General features: G+C 41.1%; 1 protein-coding gene across 7 annotated transcripts in view; it reads left to right on the top strand.

Annotated features, from left to right (window-relative positions):
- Positions 1-23,351, top strand: part of ccdc88ab (coiled-coil and HOOK domain protein 88ab) — a 65,824-nt gene that overhangs the window by 30,560 nt on the left and 11,913 nt on the right. For all 7 annotated transcript variants that reach the window (XR_002759860.2, XR_002759861.2, XM_087170442.1 and 4 more), the window contains exons 5-29: positions 2,364-2,422; positions 3,257-3,340; positions 3,591-3,731; positions 4,721-4,893; positions 9,860-9,941; positions 10,562-10,720; positions 11,286-11,432; positions 11,649-11,793; positions 12,363-12,541; positions 14,076-14,213; positions 15,315-15,498; positions 15,708-15,838; positions 16,475-16,768; positions 17,122-17,304; positions 17,913-18,191; positions 18,562-18,686; positions 18,993-19,131; positions 19,706-19,882; positions 19,996-20,157; positions 21,062-21,339; positions 21,598-21,741; positions 21,908-22,094; positions 22,288-22,433; positions 22,593-22,685; positions 23,047-23,249. Coding sequence is in view for 5 of the 7 variants with exons in the window: in XM_087170442.1 (XP_087026568.1) it covers positions 2,364-2,422; positions 3,257-3,340; positions 3,591-3,731; positions 4,721-4,893; positions 9,860-9,941; positions 10,562-10,720; positions 11,286-11,432; positions 11,649-11,793; positions 12,363-12,541; positions 14,076-14,213; positions 15,315-15,498; positions 15,708-15,838; positions 16,475-16,768; positions 17,122-17,304; positions 17,913-18,191; positions 18,562-18,686; positions 18,993-19,131; positions 19,706-19,882; positions 19,996-20,157; positions 21,062-21,339; positions 21,598-21,741; positions 21,908-22,094; positions 22,288-22,433; positions 22,593-22,685; positions 23,047-23,249 (4,032 nt within the window). In the remaining 2 variants the exon portion in view is untranslated. The remainder of the gene's footprint in view (positions 1-2,363; positions 2,423-3,256; positions 3,341-3,590; positions 3,732-4,720; positions 4,894-9,859; positions 9,942-10,561; positions 10,721-11,285; positions 11,433-11,648; positions 11,794-12,362; positions 12,542-14,075; positions 14,214-15,314; positions 15,499-15,707; positions 15,839-16,474; positions 16,769-17,121; positions 17,305-17,912; positions 18,192-18,561; positions 18,687-18,992; positions 19,132-19,705; positions 19,883-19,995; positions 20,158-21,061; positions 21,340-21,597; positions 21,742-21,907; positions 22,095-22,287; positions 22,434-22,592; positions 22,686-23,046; positions 23,250-23,351) is intronic.

Raw genomic sequence — 23,351 nt, forward strand, 5'->3', positions numbered from 1 at the left:
TATTTTCTGTCTTTCTCTAGTATTGACCAAGACTGTCTAAGAACACCACAATATTCACTCTCTGAGAACAGTAAAAATCCTCTGAATCGATTTCATACCATCTTAGCAGATAACTGAAGTTTGTGGGTGGCAAAATAGTTCCTAGAAGTAATCACTTTGTATTAAAAATATATTTAAAGGAGTAATGAATATTAGCTTTTCAAAAAGCTGTGTCATTTATGTCTGGGTGATACTTGTACAAGCAGTCCTCTGCAGAGGTGCAGTTGTTTTAGCAAGTTAACTACAGCTGCTGCCGGACTGGACAACCAGAACTAGTTTGTATAACGCGTTGTCTGACCATGGTGGAAGACAAAAGTGTCAGAACAGCCTCACTCGAAGGTGAAAAACCTGCTGTCACAGAGAAGGGCAAGATGTGATAATATAAGGATAATGGCACACACTGTTTGACAGGCTCTCCTGGAAGGCATGCAAAGTGTTGCCCTCTTGTACACAAACAAGGTGACAGGAGTGAGAGAGAAGTTTAAACTTCCTTTGCTTGTGGTACAGCTCTCACCCACACTTTCTGTGCATTGAGTACGTTTATAATTGGTTTTCTTTACATTTATTTAGCCGTGCTGTCCAACCCAGTGACTGGAAAGTTGTTTTTAGAGCTACAAAAACAAATTCTGCCTTTCTTTGGCTACAGTACAGAACAAATAAAATTACAACGGAATTTCTGGACTGTGATAGATATAGCCAAACATTAGCCAGTTTTAATCAGTAAATAGACTTTTCCACCAGGTGAATATACAAAATAACCTGCCTGTCATCGCTGATTTGGCTACAGTATAGCACCAATAAAGTATGAACAAATGTTCAGTCTATAGAAAGTAATAAAGCAGAAGGTTTCTCAAATTTATCAGTGTTGATATCTGGCTTGGGCCTAATCTCATCCTGGCTTGGGCCTAGGATCCAATTATTAACTGTCATGAGAATAATCCTGATCTCCATCTTAAAAAGGTGAAGGTCTAACCTGCCACTTCGTGACCACAGGGAGTTCTCGGTTGCTAAATAATACGCTGACTTGTGTTTCTCTATTGATTCAAACGGAATGAGAGCGGGGAGATTGATTTGATTGGGTGGAAGATTCTGTAAAATTGATGGATAGAGCCAGACAATGAGACGCATTCTGTTTGACATACTGAACCCTCCCAAAGGACATGCTGGGTGGTTTGTTTGTCACTCTCTAAATTGGTGCTTTACATAGACAATCAGACTCCTTTCTCCAGCAGAGTTTTTTGGGAGATTAATATATAATTTGCAGTAACTCTGAGAAGTGGTTTGATTAATCTCATTTATTTCTTTATTTTGTATTTTAAATGATTTGGAAAGACACACAAATGGTAAAGACATTGTCTTTCTGTATGCCTGCTATTTAGCTGTTCCTGCTGTGATGATTGGCCCATTAAACTCAGAGGAAAACAGACCACCCTCCACAGAAAGCATGCTGTCACTAATCTGGATTTATTATTATTAGAGCCGGACAGTGTTAGCACTCACTGCCCCCTGGACCACATGATGAGCTGGCTTATCACACACACACACACACACACACACACACACACACACACACACACACACACACACACACACACACTGCTCAAAATAGGGAAAGCGCACAGACTTAGAAACAGATGCACACAACTTATACGGCGTATACCATACCACTTAGTCAGTGTAACACACACATACACCACCTGGTTTAGTGTTGTTCAGGCCCAAATCCCACAGATGAGCTCAGGCCTGTTGAGCATGGTAGCAGCTGTTTGTGGGTTTCTGTAGTTTCTGACAATATGTCCTGACATGTGGAAGAGTACTGGAAGTTCATCCTGCCAGCCCACTACACTGTGGAAAACACTGTGGCACTGTAACTAGAGGAGGGAGTTTTATTATGGGGGAATTGTAACAAACCTAAAGGTGAGTAGAGTAAGACCCCATCTGCCTTTGAAACACTAAGCACTTCATAAAACTTCAGAAACTAATGTAGTACAAATGTAAAATTTTCAAATCTATCAGCTATCGTCCTCCACCAGTCACCAGATGTCTGTTGTAATGAATTGCTGTAGATCAGGGTTTCCAAAGCTATCAACAAAACATCTATCATGTATGTATATGTATCCATCGACCTTCTGTGTATTTTTACTTCTCCTTGAGCCACAAAGGCCAGTTGAACAGATTATCAGACAAGACAAAAACAGGAACAAGACAGAATTACAATGACAATAGATTGGCTGTTGTTTTATTTGTTGTTGTTGGTGTTTTATGCAGACATGTTCACAGTGGTTTAGCTGTAGTTACAATCCTCTGTATTTTTATTTTTTTAGAGCAAGGTCTGGAAGAGATGAAGAAACTATTGCTGCTGCTACTAGGCTGTGCTGTCCAGGTAAGAGCACAGTTTACTCGACTGAAACACTTGCACACTTCACATTCACATGTGCATATATAATTCAGGTTTCAAGGAACAGGAACCAAGCAAATTCATAACAGACGACAAGCACTCTTTCAGAAAGAGATTTTATTACTTTCATGGGTCATCTTGTAGCAATTTAATTCCAAAGCCCGAAATCTAATTTTGGAAGAAGTCTCTATTTGGCCTCCTGCAATTACTGCCACTTGCTCCTTTTGATAAAATAAATCAACTCTAACTCTATCATACAGCTAATGCTGTGTTATGAATGGCATAGCAGACCTTTTCCTGTCTTGTGACAAAGCATCCATTCAGCTCTTACACACTGCATTTCAAATAAGAACACTGACTTTTCACCAACTCTATTGTTTGCAGAAAGACACCATAGTTGTATTCAAGGGTGTAACTCTGACTTAATATTGTGTCTACTTCAAGCCTGTATGCAGTGCAGCTGCACCTGTTGCTGTTGCAAAAAGAAAGAGCTCAACAGTCTTGTTCTAATCTCATCTACTGCCAGCAAGAGAGGAAAATGATCTTTGTCTGAGCCAGAAGATAAACTTGTGTTTGAAGACTAGACTTCTTTCCTAAATGCAACTGCTGCCTTCCTGGAAACCTGTGTATCAGAGCAACTTCTGCTTTCTCTCTCTAACTCTTTAACTCTTTAACTGTTTAACTCTTCTCTTCTCTTCTCTTCTCTTCTCTTCTCTTCTCTTCTCTTCTCTTCTCTTCTCTTCTCTTCTCTTCTAACATAATAACCACAATCTTAATTTTTCCCTGCCCCCCACCCACCCCCACCCTCTCTGTTTACAGTGCGAGAAGAAGGAAGACTACATTGAGCGTATCCAGATCTTGGACTTTGACAGCAAAGCTGCCATAGCATCCCACATCCAAGAGGTATTTCTCCTCCATAGTAAACAAAACTGGAGAGAATTAAGATATTTAACTTCTTAGACCATGGTAAACCTCTTCTGGCTCCATTACCTGATGTGTGGTAATGGTGGCACAGGCTGAAGATGTTCACTGTATGGCAGCTAGACTGTTGGAAATCAAACTTTTGTAAAATGACAGGGTGTTTATAAATGCTATTTTTTAATATATCTTTAAACAGCAAGTCTTATTAATGATACGATGGCGGTGATTTTAGGTGACTCATAATCAGGAGAACGTAGTGGACCTGCAGTGGTTGGAAAGTGGGGAAATGCCTCCTGAGGATCTGGACAACCTCTCCAGAAACCTGGCTTTCCACCTCAAACGCTTGGTGGATGAAAGGGACACACAGCTGGAGGTAATGACATGTTCATATGTATATGACATAGATTTATTCTGTCTTATTAGAGGTTATTTTTATCACCAAACAACATAAGCCAAACAGCAAAGCGCAACAAGGAAAGTGCAGTAAATTATGTGTGGTTCTTTTTGCTTTTTTTTTGTTTCTTTTTTTTTTTTTTTTTTTTGGGGGGGGGGGGGGGGGGGTGTTGTCATGGGCAGATGTGTGTTTGTGGAGTCTGTTACACCTCCAAACAGCATTTTGCTAATGAAAATGAGTGGCTGCATTTAGGAGGGTTATGTGGAAACTTTTTGCCTTTTTTGCCATTACCACAAGAGAGCAGCCTCAGGAAGGAAGGGTTGAAACTGTTAACTGTCTCATGGATGGAGGGTGTGTGTGTGTGTGTGTGTGTTCGAGTATATGCGTCATTAATTGAGTTTCCAACCCATAGGGTACAGATGCCCACAACTGATATAGCAGATCTTTGTGTGTGTCTTTTTGTGTGTGTGTGTCAAAGGTTCTAATAGCCTCCAGATTATCACTCTGTAGTCCAGCCGCTCTCAATTAAAATCCCATTTCCTGTCACGGGCACTAGATCAAAATAGGCTGTGTGTTGTACTGTGGATGCACTTTTTGCCCTAGTGCCTGTAGTCTAGTTTTGGAGTGGGGGTGCTTTTGTTGAATCCATTAATCTACTCTGCTTTTTGTTTTTAGTCCATTCTAGTCCCATTGTTGAATCCCAATCTGCTGTAGACTACTAAAGTATTTTAACTGTTGCTTTACAAAGCAACCTGGCTGGCCAGATGTACAGATTCTCCTAAATAAAGATTCAATGGAATTTGGTTTAGTTTATTTTAGTGGTTGGCTTTTTATGGTATGTTTATTTTTTTCCCTGACTTTGAGTTTGACCTCTTCGTAACAGCCCTGCATTTATGTCCTGCTTTCTGGGTCATCTAAACAACCAGAAATCTCACAACCTGCCCTCTCAATGTTTCTCTTTGATCCAGACTATAGTGGAGTTAACCCAGGAGAGAGACTGTGTGCAGTTGTCTCCACTGGCTCCCTGTCCAACACAGTCCCCTGGTGACTCCCCCAGCATGAGGAGGACTGAAAGCCGACAACATCTCTCTGTGGAATTGGCTGATGCCAAGGCCAGGATCCGGCGCCTGCGACAGGAACTGTGAGTGCCACAGCTTTATCAGCTAGATAAGTAATTGCTTAAATTGGGCAAAGGGGATATAAATGGAGATGAAACAGGAAATGTAAACAAGCCTGATTCAATCTCGGTAGCTACCAAGTTCAAGAACTACATTCAAAGAGGTAATTTCCTGAAATAAGATGGCAGCTATCACTCCTGATCTTGTTTGCTACTAAAGTTCCTATTTTGTTACTGTTGCAGTTTCTCCTACTGTTGCATCTTTGAACTGCAAACCCTAATTATTATTGGCTAGTTCTTAAAGATAAAGTAATTCATGGTCATCAAGGTCATTACTTGTACTTCATGAGCCGTATTTTGAGCACTAGGAACACATTTTTACTATTTTTAGACAATATTTATCCAAAAAAAAAATTCAAACATTGTTTTTGTCTTGAACTTTGTAACTGATATTACACTGATGATTTTAAGAGGGTTTTCACTGGTTATGGCTGACTTGTCTCTAATTGCATTAGATGGTTGTTTTTCTTAGCTTTTTGGAGACCAGATTCGTCATATACTTATAACATATAATTATTGAGAAATTAAGAAAGATAAATATTTTAGGCAATAGAATATTTCTACTGTAACTCAGCAGGCTTGCTCATACAGAGCCTGCTGTTGTCCCCCACTGTGTACTTAATTGGAGAAATGATGTAAGAATAACTCATTGTAATAGTTTTGGAAAAGGCTTTAGGTCATATATTTGCGTCTATCATTTAGTCCTTATAATTTGCAAAATTTTTTGTTCTGTCTCTTTTGTCAAATAGACAATGGTCTACTCAGGGCTAACTGAAAGGCTAAATTATGGTTTTTTAACAAGTGGTTGTTACTCAGAATGGAGTGCAGGTCATCCTCTGCTTGGGCACATGAAAAGACTGAAAAGCATCTCTCCCTAAGTGAACCTAAACCCATTCATGGGAATTTTCAAGCTGAAAAGGTCTGACATTCATCACTCTAGACATCTCCCTTATACTTCTTTGACCTACATTATGACGATTTCTTCAGTAGACCTAAATAGCACTACAGAGCGGCAGCCAACAGGCCAGTGAATTATTTTGTTTCGTGGTTGCTATGGTATTGTTTACTTGTTGCTGTAGCGTCCGTGACAGAGGTTTTTTTCTCGTGTGATGGGCCGAACGAGGGACAAAAAGTCGGTCCATGCTAATGTAGTCTGGTCACATGATTGCGATTTCTTTTCTGGGGCAGAAGAGGAGTGTATTTGTTGTGTGTGGGTGCCCGCACATGCACAGATATTTGCTCTGCATAAAAATGTAGACGTGAGTGTCTACTGTGTGGTCTTGTGTGTGTGCGTGTGTGTGCGTGTGTGCGTGCGCGTGCGTGCGTGCGTGCGTGCGTGTGTGTGTGTGTGTGTCTGAAGGAGAGCGGGTCAGAGCCGGGGGGTATAACTTAGTGTTCCCACAGTGGTCTGTTTGTTAATGTGTCTGTTAAAGCTACTGCGGCTTGGCTGCTTTTCCTTCTCCTGTTCCAGCTCAAACACACTGAGTTTATACCTATGAAAACACTTTGAGTAATATTTAGGGCTGTTATTCCACAGTTAGTCTTTACCTGTTTCCGAGACCAAACATTTATTTGTACTATTTCCATTTATCTACCTCTAAAAGTCCCTTATTAGTTTTAAATGTACATGTATTGTACCTGTTCTTTTTCAAAGCAATCAGACAGAGACATCTAGATAGAAAATAGATTTTTTTTTTAGTTGCATTCTTTGGATCTGAAATATGACAATTTGTTACAAAACACTAACGCAACTAGTTGATGAGAACATATTTTTAAGCATTATATCCTTTAGAGTAAATTATTGAAACAGAATCTTTAGCAATGGGAAATCATGACCCATTTGTTGTTACTCACCTAAAGTCTTTCTGCGTTGCGGGTCAACCAGCCAGGACAATGTGAATGTCAGTACAGTGGATCATTAACTACTACAAACTCTAACTCAGTGAGATGAAAGACAGGGATGTTCTGTTATGCTGGAGTGCGAGACAACCAAATTTTTAATGTGCACATTTTGTTCTTGACTGACAGTAGTTGTACAAAGTATAGTTTGCTGCCTTGTTACCTTCATTCAACAAGCACGACTCATTCATTTGTCATTATTTGTTATTATAGAATTGAACATTAAAAGTCAGTTTGGTTGATTTTCTTCATGTGTCATGTTTGGTGATGTTTATCAACAAGCTGTGTATACATGTACAATACATGTGAGTAGGGCTGGGACGATTATCCGACGTAATCGACGTTGTCGATTATAAAAATTATTCGACGTGGAATTTTAGTGTCGACGCGTCGTGTAAAACCACACAGGGTAAATGTTCATAGAACAAAACCGGAACTTTCTAATGGGACCGTTTATATCCATCGTCTTTGGTTTACCCGGATACAAGCGCAGCGCACGGACTGGGACAACGCAGTGACGTAATTGAAGTCATTGACTACGTGAATGATTTGCGTCTGTGTAATCTATTTTAACAACAAGGCGGCGTCTACCAGCAGTACGACGGAGCGTGTGGAGCAACACGCGGCAAAAAAGGCTCGCACACGGTCCTCCAAAGTTTGGAAATACTTTAATCTTGACACCAACGGTGCGGTAGTCTGCAGACTCTGCAAAGTGCATCTGGCATATCTCTCTAGCACGACAGTCATGCACGAGCACATAAAGAGGAAACACCATGGTGCAGCGAGTCAAGATGTTGGACGGGGCAAATTGTTATATTAAATGACTAACTGGAAAATAATTTCAATAAAATTACTGTTAGGTTAATAAAAAAAATAATCGTTAGATTAGTCGAATAATTGAAAAAATAATCGCTAGATTAATCGTTTAAAAAATAATCGTTTGGGACATCCCTACATGTGAGTGTGCATGTTGTGTATTTGGTAGTCAAACTTTAACCACAGGTGATACTACAGTGATTCCTGCTGAGGTGATGTGTTGATACAGCTTCATATTTGAATGCTGCATCATCTGAGGTATTAAAAAGTGCTTTTTGTTAGTTCTCAGAAACACAGCTATTTCTGTTTGAGACAGGGCCAAGATTTAGGGTTACAGATAGAACTCAAGGTTAGGGTAAGAGGCAGAGCAGTTAGACGTTTAGACAGGTCAGACTAAGAATAAAGATTGTCTTTATTCCTTGGCTTTTTAAATATATCAGTGCATGCAAGTGTTTGTGTGTGTGCTTGCGCAGATGCAACGAGTGTTAAACCATTAACATAAGCACCAGAGCCAGCTGCATCCATAATATGAGCCCAAAGCTAATCTGCCATGCAAGACTTGACAGGTGTTTGTGATTTGGGGAAGGGAGGGTTGTGGGGGACGGGGAGAGGCAGCGAGAGGTGGAGGGGGTTAGCTGATGAAACAAAAACAGAAATGGGTGCAGGAACATCCTGCCTGAATATAGACGTCAGCTTCCCAAATAATGTTAGCTGTGGGGGAAAAAAAGGAGGATGCCTTTTCCTTATTGAGATGCACCCTGCAACTCCAGAGAGTTGTAATCAAATGGGCCATAAGATGTTCAGTGGAGCAGTGTTTCATACAAACACACACACACACACACACACACACACACAGGAACAGCATCTCAGGAATGCAGTTGTTTTCCTTCAAAGCACTGTGACACATTCTCCTTCTATGGTAGGAGAGTGGAGAATCAGCACATGTACACAAATTGATACAGACAGCAAATGTCAGGCTGCCCTGTTTCACTGCCACTTTAACAAATGATACAGGAGAGTGTTTGATAGCAGATAGCAAGACCCTGCTATTGAGGGTATAGGAATGAAACATTGAATTTTGAGTTTTGTACCACAACCAGAAACTCTTAACTTTCTTCTCTCCACCCCTAATCTTATCTGTTGTGGTATTTTCTTTCGAAGAAAGGAAGATGACTGGTTTGAGCCTCGGGGGCAGATTTGCATATGTTTACTCCTGAAGTAGTCACACGGTACTATATATTCTTCAGTTGTTTTTAACCGCCTCCCTTGTCAGTACGTGTGTTATGTCAGTGAGTGTGATGTCCAGCAGAAGGAGATTGTTTATTAGTAACCCTATTCACAAGACACAGGACAGATATTGTGTCCCAATCACCACAGCTCGAACACACCAGACACAATAGGCTGTTTTTACTTAAAAAACTGGGTTTGTGGGTTTACTGATGTCTTGAAATCAGCATGTGAGATGCTGATGTCTATAACTTACCAACAAAGGCCTATTATACTTAATGGGCTGTTGCCTATGTTATGTGTCCATGTCCAAGAAGTGTTTATACCAACTAACTCATCAAAATTGTAATGAAAATATTACCTGAAAGTGATAATTTGAATACAGAATCTATGACCTCCCAATACTTACTTACTTAAAGTAGGATTGGTTTTAAATCTTTTTAGTTGAGTCTTCAGTTCACAACTTCAGGGTGACTATGTAATCCTGTTGAAACTGATGCTCTTGCATGATTAATAGCAATAATTTACTAAAACAAACCAAACAATATAAAAACTGCCAAGCTACTGAAACTGCTTCTACTAAATACTGGAAGTAAAATGAAGATAGTGAAGCTGGTAGTGTAAAGTTTATCAAATGCAACTATTCTCTGCAACTGTGTCAATAAGTTGCCACCATTAAATGATTTGGCTGCAAACCTTGAAATGGAAATAGCCCTAAAGGAACGTCCTTGTTAATAGTCTGATTTGATAAAGGCACAAACACACACACACTTAAAAGAACTTGTCACATGATTTTTTTGTGTATGGTTATATGTTAAACGTTCTGTCAGAAACACAAAAACATAATTTTCTTGCTTTCTGCTACAGAAAAAAAACTGCCTTTCTCTTGCTCCTGGCACTTTCTCTCTTCGTCCTCTTTCTAGGTCACATCCTCTGACCTTTTCCGTTTTTCCCTTGTTTAACCAACCCTCCCCTTTCTTTTTTTCAGAGAGGAGAAGAGTGAGCAGCTTTTGGACACCAGACAGGAGCTTGAGAACATGGAGGTGGAGCTCAAGAGGCTTCAGCAAGAGGTAATGCCACAAGTCACAGCATCCCTCACACACACACACACACACACACACACACACACACAAAGCACACAAACGTTCATCTGACTCCCTCTTCCCTTCACCTGCTCCTCCTTCCTCTGTCTAAGTACTTTGTTTCTGCAACGCTGCCAGGCTTTAATCAGCTAGCTAGTGACTTAGCTCATTAGGGGCTATTAGAGCTATCTTTAGTCGAGCAACAAGCTCACATGGCTTTTGATTTGGAGTGGGCGGCAGGCTGACTGCTGGGCGAACAGACTGGATGGTCTAAGCAAGGTGGATGAGTTCAGTGTGCGTGCGTGCGTGTGTATAGAGTTTGTTCTGTTCTGTATGTTTTTGTGTAATGAGACTTAAACTGTGAGTTGGTCATTGATAGTTTACTAGTTGTACAAGATCACATAATTGGTTAACAGTGCCTTGTTAAAAAAAAAAAAAAGTATTTTTGGTACATGATAAACAGATGTATAATCTGTTTACATTCTTGTTTATGCAATTCATTATTTAGAGATATTCTCTTGTGTATTTTTTTTTATTGCAAACATTTGCAAATACTTAAACATATATCCACACATTGATGTTCTATATTTGGCTGTCAACTCCTGCAGAGCTACCAGCTGCTGTCAGACGCCCGGTCGGCTCGGGCCTACCGTGACGAGCTGGACGCACTCAGAGAGAAAGCGATCCGTGTCGACAAACTGGAGAGCGAGCTGAGCCGATACAAGGAGAGACTCCACGACATTGAGTTTTACAAGGCCAGAGTCGAGGTACACAACTGCACACACAGTGCATTAGGTCAAGCCAAGAGGATGGTGTTTGTTAAAGCACATGCCTGGGATACTTGAGCATCATGTAGCTGACATCAAAAGAACTAGCTATTGAAACATAAACAGCTCTTAATAATATTAGTTTAAGCTGGACATGTTGTGAACTTCAACATGTGACCAATATGCAAGACCCCAGTGACTGTCACATATTATGCACACTGAATACATTATCCTAGACAACCCTTTATTTTTTGTGCCTTTAAACAAACATGCATATGTAGATAAACGTACTTTAGAGGTAAAAAGGTTTGTTCAGGTTGTAGTGATGCATGTAAAACAGGCACATTGTTTGGACCCATTCTGTACAATATAGTAAGTCAGATTTGAGCTTCTGTTTTAGGAGACAGACAAGAGAAGTAAAAAAATGTTTCTACGATCTAATTGGTAATGCAATGCTGTTAATATAAGAATTAACAAAAAGAAAATGACATTGCCAATAATTTTTGTGCTAGCTGCAGTGGTTATGTTTTGTTTAACATCTCTGCCGATGTGGTGATTTCTGTAGGAGCTGAAGGAGGACAACCAGATCCTGCTGGAGACTAAGACCATGCTGGAGGAACAGCTGGATGCTAGCAGGACCCGGTCTGACAAACTGCACCTCCTAGAAAAAGAGAATTTGCAGCTCAAATCCAAGATCCACGACCTGGAGATGGTGAGATGACGGATTTATGGATCAGTGTTTCACTGTCAGTGTAGATTTTTTTGGATAATTTCTCCGGTGACAATTCAGTTGATGGATGCAGATTGGAGTGTGACGAGAGTTTGAGCTAGAGAGCCTGAGGTTCGAATCAAAACTCAGGATCAGTGGTAGAGGTAAAAAAAAGCATTTATTTATCTCAACACGCCCTCTAATCTCTATTATCTCCAGGAGCGGGACATGGACCGTAAGCGTATGGAGGAGCTGTTGGAAGAGAACCTCGTGCTTGAGATGGCCCAGAAACAGAGCATGGATGAGTCTCTGCACCTGGGCTGGGAGTTGGAGCAACTATCCAAGACACCGGAGCTGACTGAAGGTGAGCTGTAGTTGGAGCCAAGGATCTTTTTAAACCCAGAAAACCGGAGAATGTTTCTGTGTGTTAAGTGACATCTAGAATAAGTTCTTTAAAAAAGCACACAAAGAGGAATTGGGTGTTGAGTTAAAATACCATGTTATTACCTGAGTTACCAGGTTCAAGCTGAAAGATTTAGAAAGCCAACAGACCAGGCTTTGGTCATTGGCTCTTGGCCCTGGCGTCACCCACATGTCCCTTGTACATTTGCCAGCCTCCACTGGGTTTTCTTTCCACTTGGTTAAGACCTGTAATTAATATTCAGTGGCTCCTGGAGGATAATCTGTGCGTTTGGATTAAAAAAGCTGTTAAGAGGTTTAACTAGCCAGGGATCTGGATAAAGACTTTGTATGGGCGGTAGGGGTTGTTTGTTAAAATGGCACTTTAAAAGCTTTAAGACCTGTAAAGTTGAAACGTAGGGCTTTGTATTAATTTAATTTTTGGTGGACTTACTGTAATCTTTACTGTAATTTTTTTTTATAGTGATTTAAAACTGATGTGCTAAGCATGTTTTCTTGCTGTCATTGACCCAGCCCCTCAGAAGTCTCTGGGTGAGGAGGTGAATGAGCTGACCTCGAGCCGCCTGTTGAAGTTGGAGAAAGACAACCAGAGCTTGCTGAAGACTGTGGAGGAACTAAGAGGAGCAGCCAGTCAGGACACCTTCGGGAAACTGTCTAAAGTCAACCACGAAAACCAGAGACTGAACCAGAAAGTAAGTAATTAACTTATTATTTAAGTATTTGTCTTTGGTTGGGTAAGAAGTGAGGGCTAATTGACAGTTCTAAGTAATTTCCTGTTTTTTATTCTTAGAAAAATATGTATGACTCACATTGAATGACTCAATGGCTAATTACACAAATAAATATACTCTTCTAACATTTTCTCATCTCTTCAGCGCTTTTGACAAAATTAACGATGAAATCTTCAAAATGGTTTGAATATTTACATCATGGACATCAGAATGTCACAGTGCAAAAGCTTATCTCCAATACCATCCTCTGAGGGGTACCTCATGGCTCCATTCTTGGTCCAGTGCTCTTTGTAATTTACATCAATGCTTCTTACTCATTGCAGATGATACAAATGTCATAATTTGACAACTTTATATACTACTAATTTTGTTATTTCAAAGGTTTTGGCAAAAATGCTCACCTTACAACATGTCCATATAATAATGAAAAAAATTAAATTTGATTAGTCATCTTTTAGTTTCATAGCTTTTTCAGGGAAAATGGGGTGTATTAAGACATCAGATTGCCTGTCAAATAAGTTCTGAATCAGGAGAATCACATTGCAAGCTGATAACTGTGTTGATGCGTATGTTGGACAGTTTTCATCTGTAGGCTCGAACATGCCTGCACAACTTAGTAACCCAAAAGCCAAAACCCACATTTCTGACAGTTTAAAATAAAGTGAGCATGAGCTATGTATCAGTTATACTACAGATACTTTGAGCGCACTGTCTCTCTCTAAGGACACTTTGCAGTTTCCTTTTCTGCCCCTTATCAGGGTCAACACCAAGATTAGCATATTGGACCAGCACTCCTCCATAATATATCACGCTAACACTTGGCTTTAGACCTTTTCACACAGTCGCATTGAGATATAAAAAAGGGAAAGGAGAGCGTATAGAGAAGGGTGGATAGGAGGATGAAAGCAAAGCTGTAAATCCAGGCAGCCCCTTGCCTTTTCTTTTCCAGTCTTTGACACTCAAACGCCCCTCACTAAGAGAAGTCTCTCAGCTATTTTCAGAAACATAAGCCTCTCTCTGTGCCCCCTGAATAAAAAAGCATGAAATAGTGTTTTTCTCCCACAAAGAGAAAATCCAAAGTGAGTGTCCTGAAGTCTAGAGCCAAAAAACATTAAAATGTGAATACAGCTACTGGTAGACTCTACCGATAGAAATAATGTCATTTAATATATATATATCTGTGTGTGTGTATACTTAAACTTGAGTGTGTTTGTCTGCAGAGGTGTGACAGAATGAGATGATATATTACGTTTGTAGCATGGATTAATAATTGCACCAGCTTCTTTGTGATTGCGAAACACAGAGTAACTCATGGTATTATTCCTTGGCCACAATAACTATCCCTACAGTGAGTGCTTTATGATATCTGTGTAACTGACAGGAAAATAGCTGACAGTAATTTCTGAGCCACCATCAGTTATCCCCACAAACACTAATCATTAAAACCCAATCAAAATCATGGGATATTTTAAGATGCTACTTTCTTTGTGTCCAGTTGGAGCTGCTGCAGACTGAGCTGACAGCAGACAGAGAGTCGCTCCGCAGCGCCGAGTCGCTCAGCACTGACCTGATGAAGGAGAAGGCTTTACTGGAGAAGACTCTCGAAACACTTAGAGAAAACTCTGAGAGACAGGTACACACACACACACACACACACACACACACACACACACACACACACACACACACACACACACACAAATCCTGTCAGTGATAATTGCGTTTGTGCTATTTTTCCTGAATGCCACATTATAGCTGAACGATACATGGCTGACTTATTTAGGCCCATTATGTTTGAGATGGCAGAACAAGTTAGAGCAGTTAATCTAATATGTTGCAGCTAAATTACATCAAGCATTCATGTGCTTTACAATATAGTTAACATTGCAGTCTGTATACTGCACAAGCATATGGCCAGGCAAACCAACACATTCAGACAAACAGAGCTTTGAGACTGTGCGTCATACACGCCGCTCTCTCCACAAAACCATCATTGATTCTAATTCCAGGAAGCTCCAAGAAAATAACATGAGTAAGCCGTGTAATTTACCAAAGTCTATGCTGAGTTTTCTTGAGAGCAATCTTTGTGCAATTGATTCACGTTTGGCTCACAAACCTATTAAGTGAAAATACCACTATGTTTTATTGACTGCACAGATTTCTGGCACTCTGGCCCAGATGCAGTCGCTCGCTGTGTGTCTGCAGGGATCTTATAGCTGTTAGACCCAAATCTGACAGCTATGATTAGTTTAACCATCTGATTTGTAAAATCCAGCCTTGATGAGGCACAGAGGCAGAGAAAACACAACACACTGTATTCACAGATTACTGTGGGCAATTCTTTCCAGTTGGTTGTAAACATAATGAGCACAACATTCAAATGAACTGCATTTTTGTGTAGTCTTTATAAGCTTTTGTATCTTTTGTGTTTCTACATGTCATTAACGGTCCTTCTTGATGCCTTTTTGAATTCTTATGAGTTTATTTGAGAAACTAAATGAAAATTTGAAGCAGGAACTTCAGGCTTCCTTCTTGTATAAGCAACAGCTCCTTACATAAAAAGTCAGAAAGCACAGGATTGTGAAACTTCTGAACAATAAACATTTTTTATCAGCCCCAATGTTCCACAAACAACAGGTGGGAGAGACCTGCCTGGGTAGAACTAAATCTAAAGCTTGTAAGTCCAAATCATCATATTAAACATGACGTCATTATAACTCTGTCTGCTCTCCAGCTGAAGGGTCTGGAGCAGGAGAACAAGCACCTGGGCCAGACGGTGTCGTCTCTGCGTCAGCGCTGCCAGGTTGGTGCTGAGGCCCGGGTCAAGGATGTGGAGAAAGAGAATCGTGTTCTCCACGAGTCCATCTGCGAGACAACTGCCAAACTCAATAAGATGGAGTTTGAAAGGAAACAACTACGTGAGTGAAATGTTTTTTAAGAGTTTTTGGGATTCTTAGCATTAAGTGTGGGTGTGTTTTTTTTTTTTTTCTCCACCTGTACTTTTTGATCACAATGAATCACAGCTACCTTTTAGTTTCTGGCTTCCTTTAGTTGCTTGTTTGTTCATTTTGAACTCACAGCATCAACATATTGGTTGTTTGTAACAATGTGTGTATTTTGAATGCAGGTAAGGAACTTGAAGTGATGAAGGAGAAAGGTGAGAGAGCAGAGGAGCTGGAGATTCATATGCAGAAGCTGGAGAGGGACAATGAGAGCCTGCAGAAGAAAGTTGCCAGTCTTGGAATCACCTGTGAAAAGGTGCGGTGCATTTTGTTGTCTGCCTGGTTTGTATTTTTGAGATGTCAGTTTGCCTGTATTCTGTATGTGTGTCAGTATTTCCCCACATTATTCAACTTCAAAATCATTTGTTTCATGTTATCAGATAAGATATGAAATATTAGTTATTCTCCAAATCATTTAAATAAATTTAGCAGTAATATTGAATCATTTTAACATGAGAAATGTGTGTGTTTGTTTTTGGTTCTTGTGCATCCCAGAAGTTTGCAATAAGTAGCAGCCACAGTAGCATGTACTTTCACTTTAAGTGTGGTATTATCTGTGTCGGGGAGAAAGTTCTGACTAAACCTTATGCATTTCAGTTTTTTGATGCATGGTAGGCCATGATCTCCCCCAATCAATGATTCATTTTCTGCATCAGAGAAAGGAGTCTATTAAGTTAATGTGATCTTTCCCCTCTCTGTCTCATTCACTATTTGTGAACATTTTTACTGAAATTAGTTAAAATTTGGAACTTGATATGTCTGCAATTTGTAATGAGTTTATATAAAACATTAAAGCATTATCTAATAATGCATTTGAAGCTGTGACAGCAGCATTGAAGAGTATAGAGTCTTAGGCTGCCATTACCACCACCATCACTTATTGTGTGTGTAGGTGTCTTCTTTGGAGAAGGAGAACACAGAGCTGGAGGCAGAGGGCCGTCGTCTGAAGAAGAAGCTGGATGCTCTAAAGAACATGGCCTTCCAGCTGGAGGCTCTGGAAAAGGAAAACTCCCAGCTGGAGCAGGAGAACCTGGAGATTCGGCGCTCGGCTGAGAGCCTCCGGTCGGCCGGGGCGAAGGCTGCCCAGCTGGAAGCTGAGAACAGGGAGCTGGAGAGTGAGAGGAGCCAGATGAAGCGCAGCCTGGAACTGCTCAAAGCCTCGTCCAAGAAGACGGAACGATTAGAGGTAAAACTTCAGGACTGTCGTCATACGATGAATGCTAAAGTGACTGGACAGCAATGAAACACATGCAACCGTGTGTGGCAAGAAGCTTTCTTATAGGGATAAAAAAGCAAGCTACTGCTAGTTATATTTAATCTGCACCAGTGGTGGTTATGTATGATTTACCTGGTCCTTAACTGAACTGTACAGAATAGCTGTAGCGTTAAAGGCACCTTACATATTGCATTAAGTTATCATAACCATATTAATACTTTTACAGGTAAGTTACAGGGGGTCTGGCATACAGTGGCATCAGGGAGCAGCACAACTAGTTCATGGATGCTTTTAATATCCTAATCTGGCTATTCCTCTCCCAGGTGAGTTACCAGGGCCTAGATACAGAGAACCAGCGCCTGCAGAAGGCTTTAGAGAACAGCAGCAAGAAGATCCAGCAGTTGGAGGCAGAGCTGCAGGAGGTGGAGACTGAGAATCAAACCCTCCAACGCAACCTTGAGGAGCTCAAGATTTCCAGTAAACGCCTGGAGCAGCTGGAGCAGGAGGTAGGAACAAAAAAAAAAAAAAATGTTTCACATGCATCCATTCAGTAGCAATAATCATATGTGCTGAAATGTGGGAAATGGCAGCTTCAAAAATACTTTGCTTCAGTGTAAAGAAATTTACATTTTTGGACTGCACTCTGTAGCAGAACTGGTACAATGTCCAATGGAATAGCTGCAGGTGTTTTACTGACACAGCTTGTGTCAGTAAAACACCTGCATCCCACTTTTTTGTGGGATGGAGTGATTCTGCCTGGCAGAATGGGGCCAGTCAGATTGACCCAAAAACTGCAGTTGAGGCAGACTGAAGGAAGTGTTTGTGAAATAGCAGTCTAAAGAATTCAGTACAAAAAAATAAGTGAAAATTTATTTGTTATTTGGCACTTGAGCAGCACTGCCACTCTTGTAGTCTATTCTGATAAAATTACAACATGTCTCTCATCAGACTTGGATTATCCCAGATTATTTGTCAAAATTGATTTTTGGCCCTTGTGTGTTAATCTGTGTCCACTTTTAGCCAAACATGTATTTACAAGGCATTTAGTCTAAAAGTTATCCCATCAAATGATGTTTAATCCATCTGCTCTCTGTTACGTCCTGTTATTCCCCAGAACAAGAGTCTGGAGCAGGAAAGTTCCCAGCTGGAGAAAGACAAGAAGCTTCTGGAGAAGGAAAACAAGCGGCTGAGGCAGCAGGCTGAGATCCGCGACTCCAAGCTGGATGACAGCAACCAGCGGATCTCCACCTTGGAGAAAGAGAATCGAACCATGGGCAAGGAGATGATCTTCTTCAGGGACTCCTGCACTAGAGTCAAAGACCTAGAGCGAGAGAACAAGGAACTGGTCAAACAGGGCAGCATCGATAAGAAGACGCTCATCACACTCAGAGAGGTAAGCAGAGCCCATACAGTGTCAGACATCTGCAAATATTATCAGATCATGTCCTGAGGTTTAGCATCATATTCATGATCCTTTGTTGGTGTTGGAAGCATCAAACTGATTTATAGAAAAATAATTTAAAGGAACTTTTTTATTGCTGCTTTTTATTATGTTCCTGTGTTAAATTCTGTTGTATGAACGTTTTGAAATTAACTGCCTTTAAAATAACTGTTGAAAGTGAAACCATTTGAAAAAAAAATACAGAACATTGATGGTAATCAATTTATATTTCCGTGATAATCCTGACCACTGAAGACTAAGATACATGCATTGCTGGTGTCAGTGATATTCAGAGTTACTCAGAGTGTTTATGTGTGTTTAGGAGCTTGTGAGTGAGAAGCTGCGGACTCAGCAGATGAATAACGATCTGGAGAAACTGACCCATGAGTTGGAGAAGATTGGACTCAACAAGGAAAGGCTGCTCCATGACGAGAGCTCAGATGACAGGTATCAGCTCACAAACACACACACAAGCCGCTATATTAAGGGTCTGTATCTTGTTTTAGATTATATGCTATAGTTTTAATTAATCTCAGTCAATTGCAAAATCATCCTGTGGGAGATTTCTCAGCCAGTATCTGCCCCACCTGCTACACTCTTGCCAAGATGTCAGTTGGCTTTGCTATACGGTGGCCTATGATAACACTTTACCTGTATTTAGGATTCAAATTGTGTGATCACACTCTCACAGACAGGACTGGACTCAAATACACACACACACACACACCAAGCTAACTGAACCTTTATTTTCAGGTTTAAGCTCCTGGAAACGAAACTGGAGTCGACTCTGAAATCATCTCTGGAGATTAAAGAGGAGAAGATCGCCGCCCTAGAGGCCAGACTGCAGGAGTCCTCAAATCTCAACCAGCAACTTCGCCAGGAACTCAAGACAGTAAGAAACACATACAGAAATCCATACTAATAAGCAATCAAAAATATAGTGTTTTGGCTGTGTTGCATACAGATGCTTAGCACTGCCACAATAGAGAAGACCCAGTATAAAAACACATCCTAGAAACACCCACAAAACCAAAACACTAATCTCCAGTCTACACTAGAAACATTGAAAACACTCAGAGCTTCTCCAGGCCAATACATTATTCATCCATCCACTCTTCCCCTTCTATCGCCGTTTATCTATTCATGAGGCGGCAGTGAAAGAGCCGGGTGGAGTGAAGGATTTCTGCTTTCCTTTAGGAGGCGTTTGTGTTTTGAACTTGCTGACAACTTCGATCCAAAGCTTAAAGGTTGGATGGAAGAGTTGAGGTGTGAGGTGGATGAACTTTCACCTGTGAAACTGTAATGGATCCTGTCTGTTCCTACTTCACCATTACTCATGCCATACTCATACTCAGTCAAAAAGAACTATCTCACTCTCAGCCATCTTGATATTTTTGAAATGACGAGGCTGAAAATTACACACAAAGTTAATTTTATCGTCATTTCATTATTTTGTCTCTCCCCAGGTGAAGAAAAACTATGAAGCACTGCGTCAAAGGGAGGAGGAGGAGAGGATGGTGCAGAGCTCGCCCCCTAGAGGGGGGGAGGACCCTCAGTCTGTCAGTAAATGGGAGAAAGAGAGCCATGAAGCCACCAGGGAACTGCTGAAAGTCAAAGACAGACTCATTGAAGTGGAGAGAAATGTAAGTTAACATGATGTCAGGAGTGCATGATGGTTTATGTGGCTTTTTGTTAAGAAACAACTCACACACACAAACATCAATCATGATATCATATATGCACGTATTTTTCCCAGAATGCCACACTGCAGGCTGAGAAGGCGGCCCTGAGGAGCCAGCTCAAACAACTGGAAACTCAAAGCTCCAACCTTCAGGCTCAGATAGTGGCAGTGCAGAGACAGACTGCCTCCTTACAGGAGAACAACACGACACTACAGACACAGAACGCCAAGCTGCAGGTAATCCCCTACACAGTCTATATAATACACAGTGTATTGTATATGCTTTATATTATACAATTATACATAAAGAAATGCACTTTTCAAAAATCCAACCCTATCTAGCCTTCTCTCTATATATTGCTCTATTTGTACAGTTGCTTTGCCAGGCTGCTTAGCTCCCTGGAATGGATTTAGACTTGTACTCCCTGTTTGGCAGCAATTCAAACCCTGCTTATGGGCGACAGGATTTACACTGACCATACAGTAGCTTCTAGCTGTCTGTGTGAGTGTTTGTGTATGTGTCTTGATGTGTAGAGTGTGTATGTGAGAGCATATGTGAGGCAGGTGTGTGTGTGCGTCTGTGCTTAGAAGGTGTTTCAGTTAAAAGGTACAGAAAGTGTGTCAGCACCTGGACTCTGCGTGTGTATGTGTGTGTGTGCATCTATATATGTGTGTGTGTGTGTGTGTGTGTGTGTGTGTGTGTCAGAGAATACACACACTAGACCCGATTGAAGAGGGATTTGAGACGAGGAAACCACAGTGACCACAAAGGAAACATGAAAAGAAACTGTTTCCCTGCTGGTGTTTTGTAGATGGAGATTACAGCAAAAGGGGAGAACAAACTGAATAGAGACATAGTGCCCCCTATAGAATAAAACAGCAATAACGTCTACTTATTATACCTTCCTTTACTCTGATGTTTGATTTGAGGAGCCAAGTACTCTCCACAGATCATAGTAAAAAAAATATATTTTAATACTCCTTGTTGTAATCCTTTCCTTTTTTTTTTCTTTCTCCTCTGTCACTTATTGTCCTTTTTTTTTATTCATCTTTGTGTTTCATTCATTGTTTTCACAATCCTCTCTCCCTCTTCTCTTTCACACCTTTTTAATTAATTTATCTGCTCCGTCCTCTCCTTCAGGTGGAGAACTCTACCCTGAGCTCGCAGAGTGCAGCCCTCATGGCCCAGAATGCCCAGCTGCAGAGTCAGCAGAGCAGCGTGGAGGGCGAGCGCGAGGGAGCACTGAGGGAGAAAGAGGAGCTGAGGGCCACCTACGAGCTGCTCCTCCGCGACCACGAGAAGCTTGCGGCGCTCCATGAAAGACAGGCAGCCGAGTATGAAGCTCTGATCGGAAAGCACGGGGGCCTGAAGAGCTCCCACAAGAGCCTGGAACAGCAGCACAGGGACTTGGAAGACAAGTGAGTTGGGGTTCACAAGCATGGGATGGGCACATGCTCAAATCTAATTACAGCTCAAGTCTCACTGATGCCTTTATACTGTACACTTCTTTGGCCTTCTTTTTTGCATTATCCTACACAGCAATATTAAACAATGATAAAAGCAACCATGCCGAAAGACCCCTTGGGTATAAAGTAAAATACACCTGCATTGCGTTGTGTTTTCTATGTAACTTGTGGAACAGTTTGTAACGTGTATGTGTGTTTTTATGTGTGCAGGTACAAGCAACTCCTGCAGAGGAAGGGGGAGCTGGAGGACCTGGAGAAAAATCTGAAAGACCAGCAGGAAAAGATGGCACTGGAGAACCAAACACACCAAGCTACAGCTGACCAGTGCAAACTGCTCAAAGAGGAAAACGATAGGTCAGATTAACCTCAATCAATATTTTTATCTTTAAAAACTATGCAAATGTGTTAATGACATGTTAACTTTGTGATTCAACCTTTAAAACTATTTGTTGTTATGTTTAAGCCACTTTAACATACAGACATGTCTATATATTGAGGAGTCCCTTTGCTCTCTCCTCAGACTTAATACTACCTATCGACAGCTGGTGAAGGACAACGAGAATCTCCAGCTGGACCATAAGAACATGAAGAGCCAGTTAAACAGCGCCAAGCTGGATCAGACCAAGCTGGAGGCCGAGTTCTCTAAACTGAAGGAGCAGTACCAGCAGCTGGACATCACCTCCACCAAGCTCACCAACCAGTGTGAAGTGAGGAGAGATTTTTCTTCTCTTCTCTTCTCTTCACCTCTTCGTCTGATATTTTTTATAAACAACTTCTTAAGGCAGCTGTGTTGTGGAAGCTTTATCCCTTTAATGTATCATGTTTGTGTTTGAGCCAGGTGTCATAGCATCTCTTTCATATATCTATCTGTGTGTGTGTGTGTGTGTGTGTGTGTGTTAGTTGTTGAGCCAGCTGAAAGGAAATCTGGAGGAGGAGAATCGTCACCTGTTGGACCAGATCCAGACTCTGATGTTACAGAATCGCACACTGCTGGAGCAGACCATGGAGAGCAAAGACCTGTTCCACGTAGAGCAAAGACAATACATGTAAACCCATTGATTATATGTCTTGTTAAAAATGGACAGCTAACATATTGTCTGTTGATATTACTTCAATGTGCTTTTAATGGGATATTCAAAACAGATTGGTTGCATTTATATTTGGACGGTCTCACTGTATCTTCTCTCGTGTCTCTACTCTTTCAGAGACAAGCTTAATGAGCTGAGAAGACAGAAGGAGAAGCTGGAGGAGAAGATCATGGACCAGTACAAGTTCTATGATCCCTCACCTCCACGCAGGTAAAAAGCAACTTCATCAAGTTACACTAGTTGAAAAATTTTGACAAGAAAATGCCCACGAACCAACTAAATGACCTGGCGCAACAGTGGTGAATTAGTGAATCAGTGAATCAGTATATCGTAGGAAAATGTAAAACATTATGTTTGCTTGTTGACTCTTATTTCTGAGGTAGGGGGTGTGGCAGGAAACACTCACACTGCAGCCTCAGGAAGGGATGAATCAAATATTTATGGCCTGCAGAGCTTTAAACAGCCATATACTGCAACATCTATGGCAAGACTGAACGAATCAGCCAACATTCATATTCTTCTTGATCCGTCTTGTTGCTGATCGTCCCTCTGTCTCGTCTCTCCTCTGCAGGCGTGGCAACTGGATCACTCTGAAGATGAAGAAGCTGATCAAGCCTAAGAGCCGGGAGAGGATGCGTTCTCTCACGCTGACTCCGTCTCGTTCAGAGTATGGTGACGCTTTCCTGACCTTTCCCCACGACAGCCAGGACAACTCGTCCATAGGCTCCGGCTCCAACTCGCTGGACGACACACTCACACAAAAGAGGAGCAGCAGTGAGTACAAAGGAAACACAAACACACAGATGTAAACCCCAGACTCCAAACCAGCATAGTTACAGTTTCAACCATGAATTAACCCACAGCACATATGGAGGG

The sequence above is a fragment of the Seriola lalandi genome, unplaced genomic scaffold (assembly GCF_002814215.2).
Source record: "Seriola lalandi dorsalis isolate HSWRI2012SDOR001 ecotype SW California unplaced genomic scaffold, Sedor1 jcf7180002054948, whole genome shotgun sequence".
Taxonomy (NCBI): domain Eukaryota; kingdom Metazoa; phylum Chordata; class Actinopteri; order Carangiformes; family Carangidae; genus Seriola; species Seriola lalandi.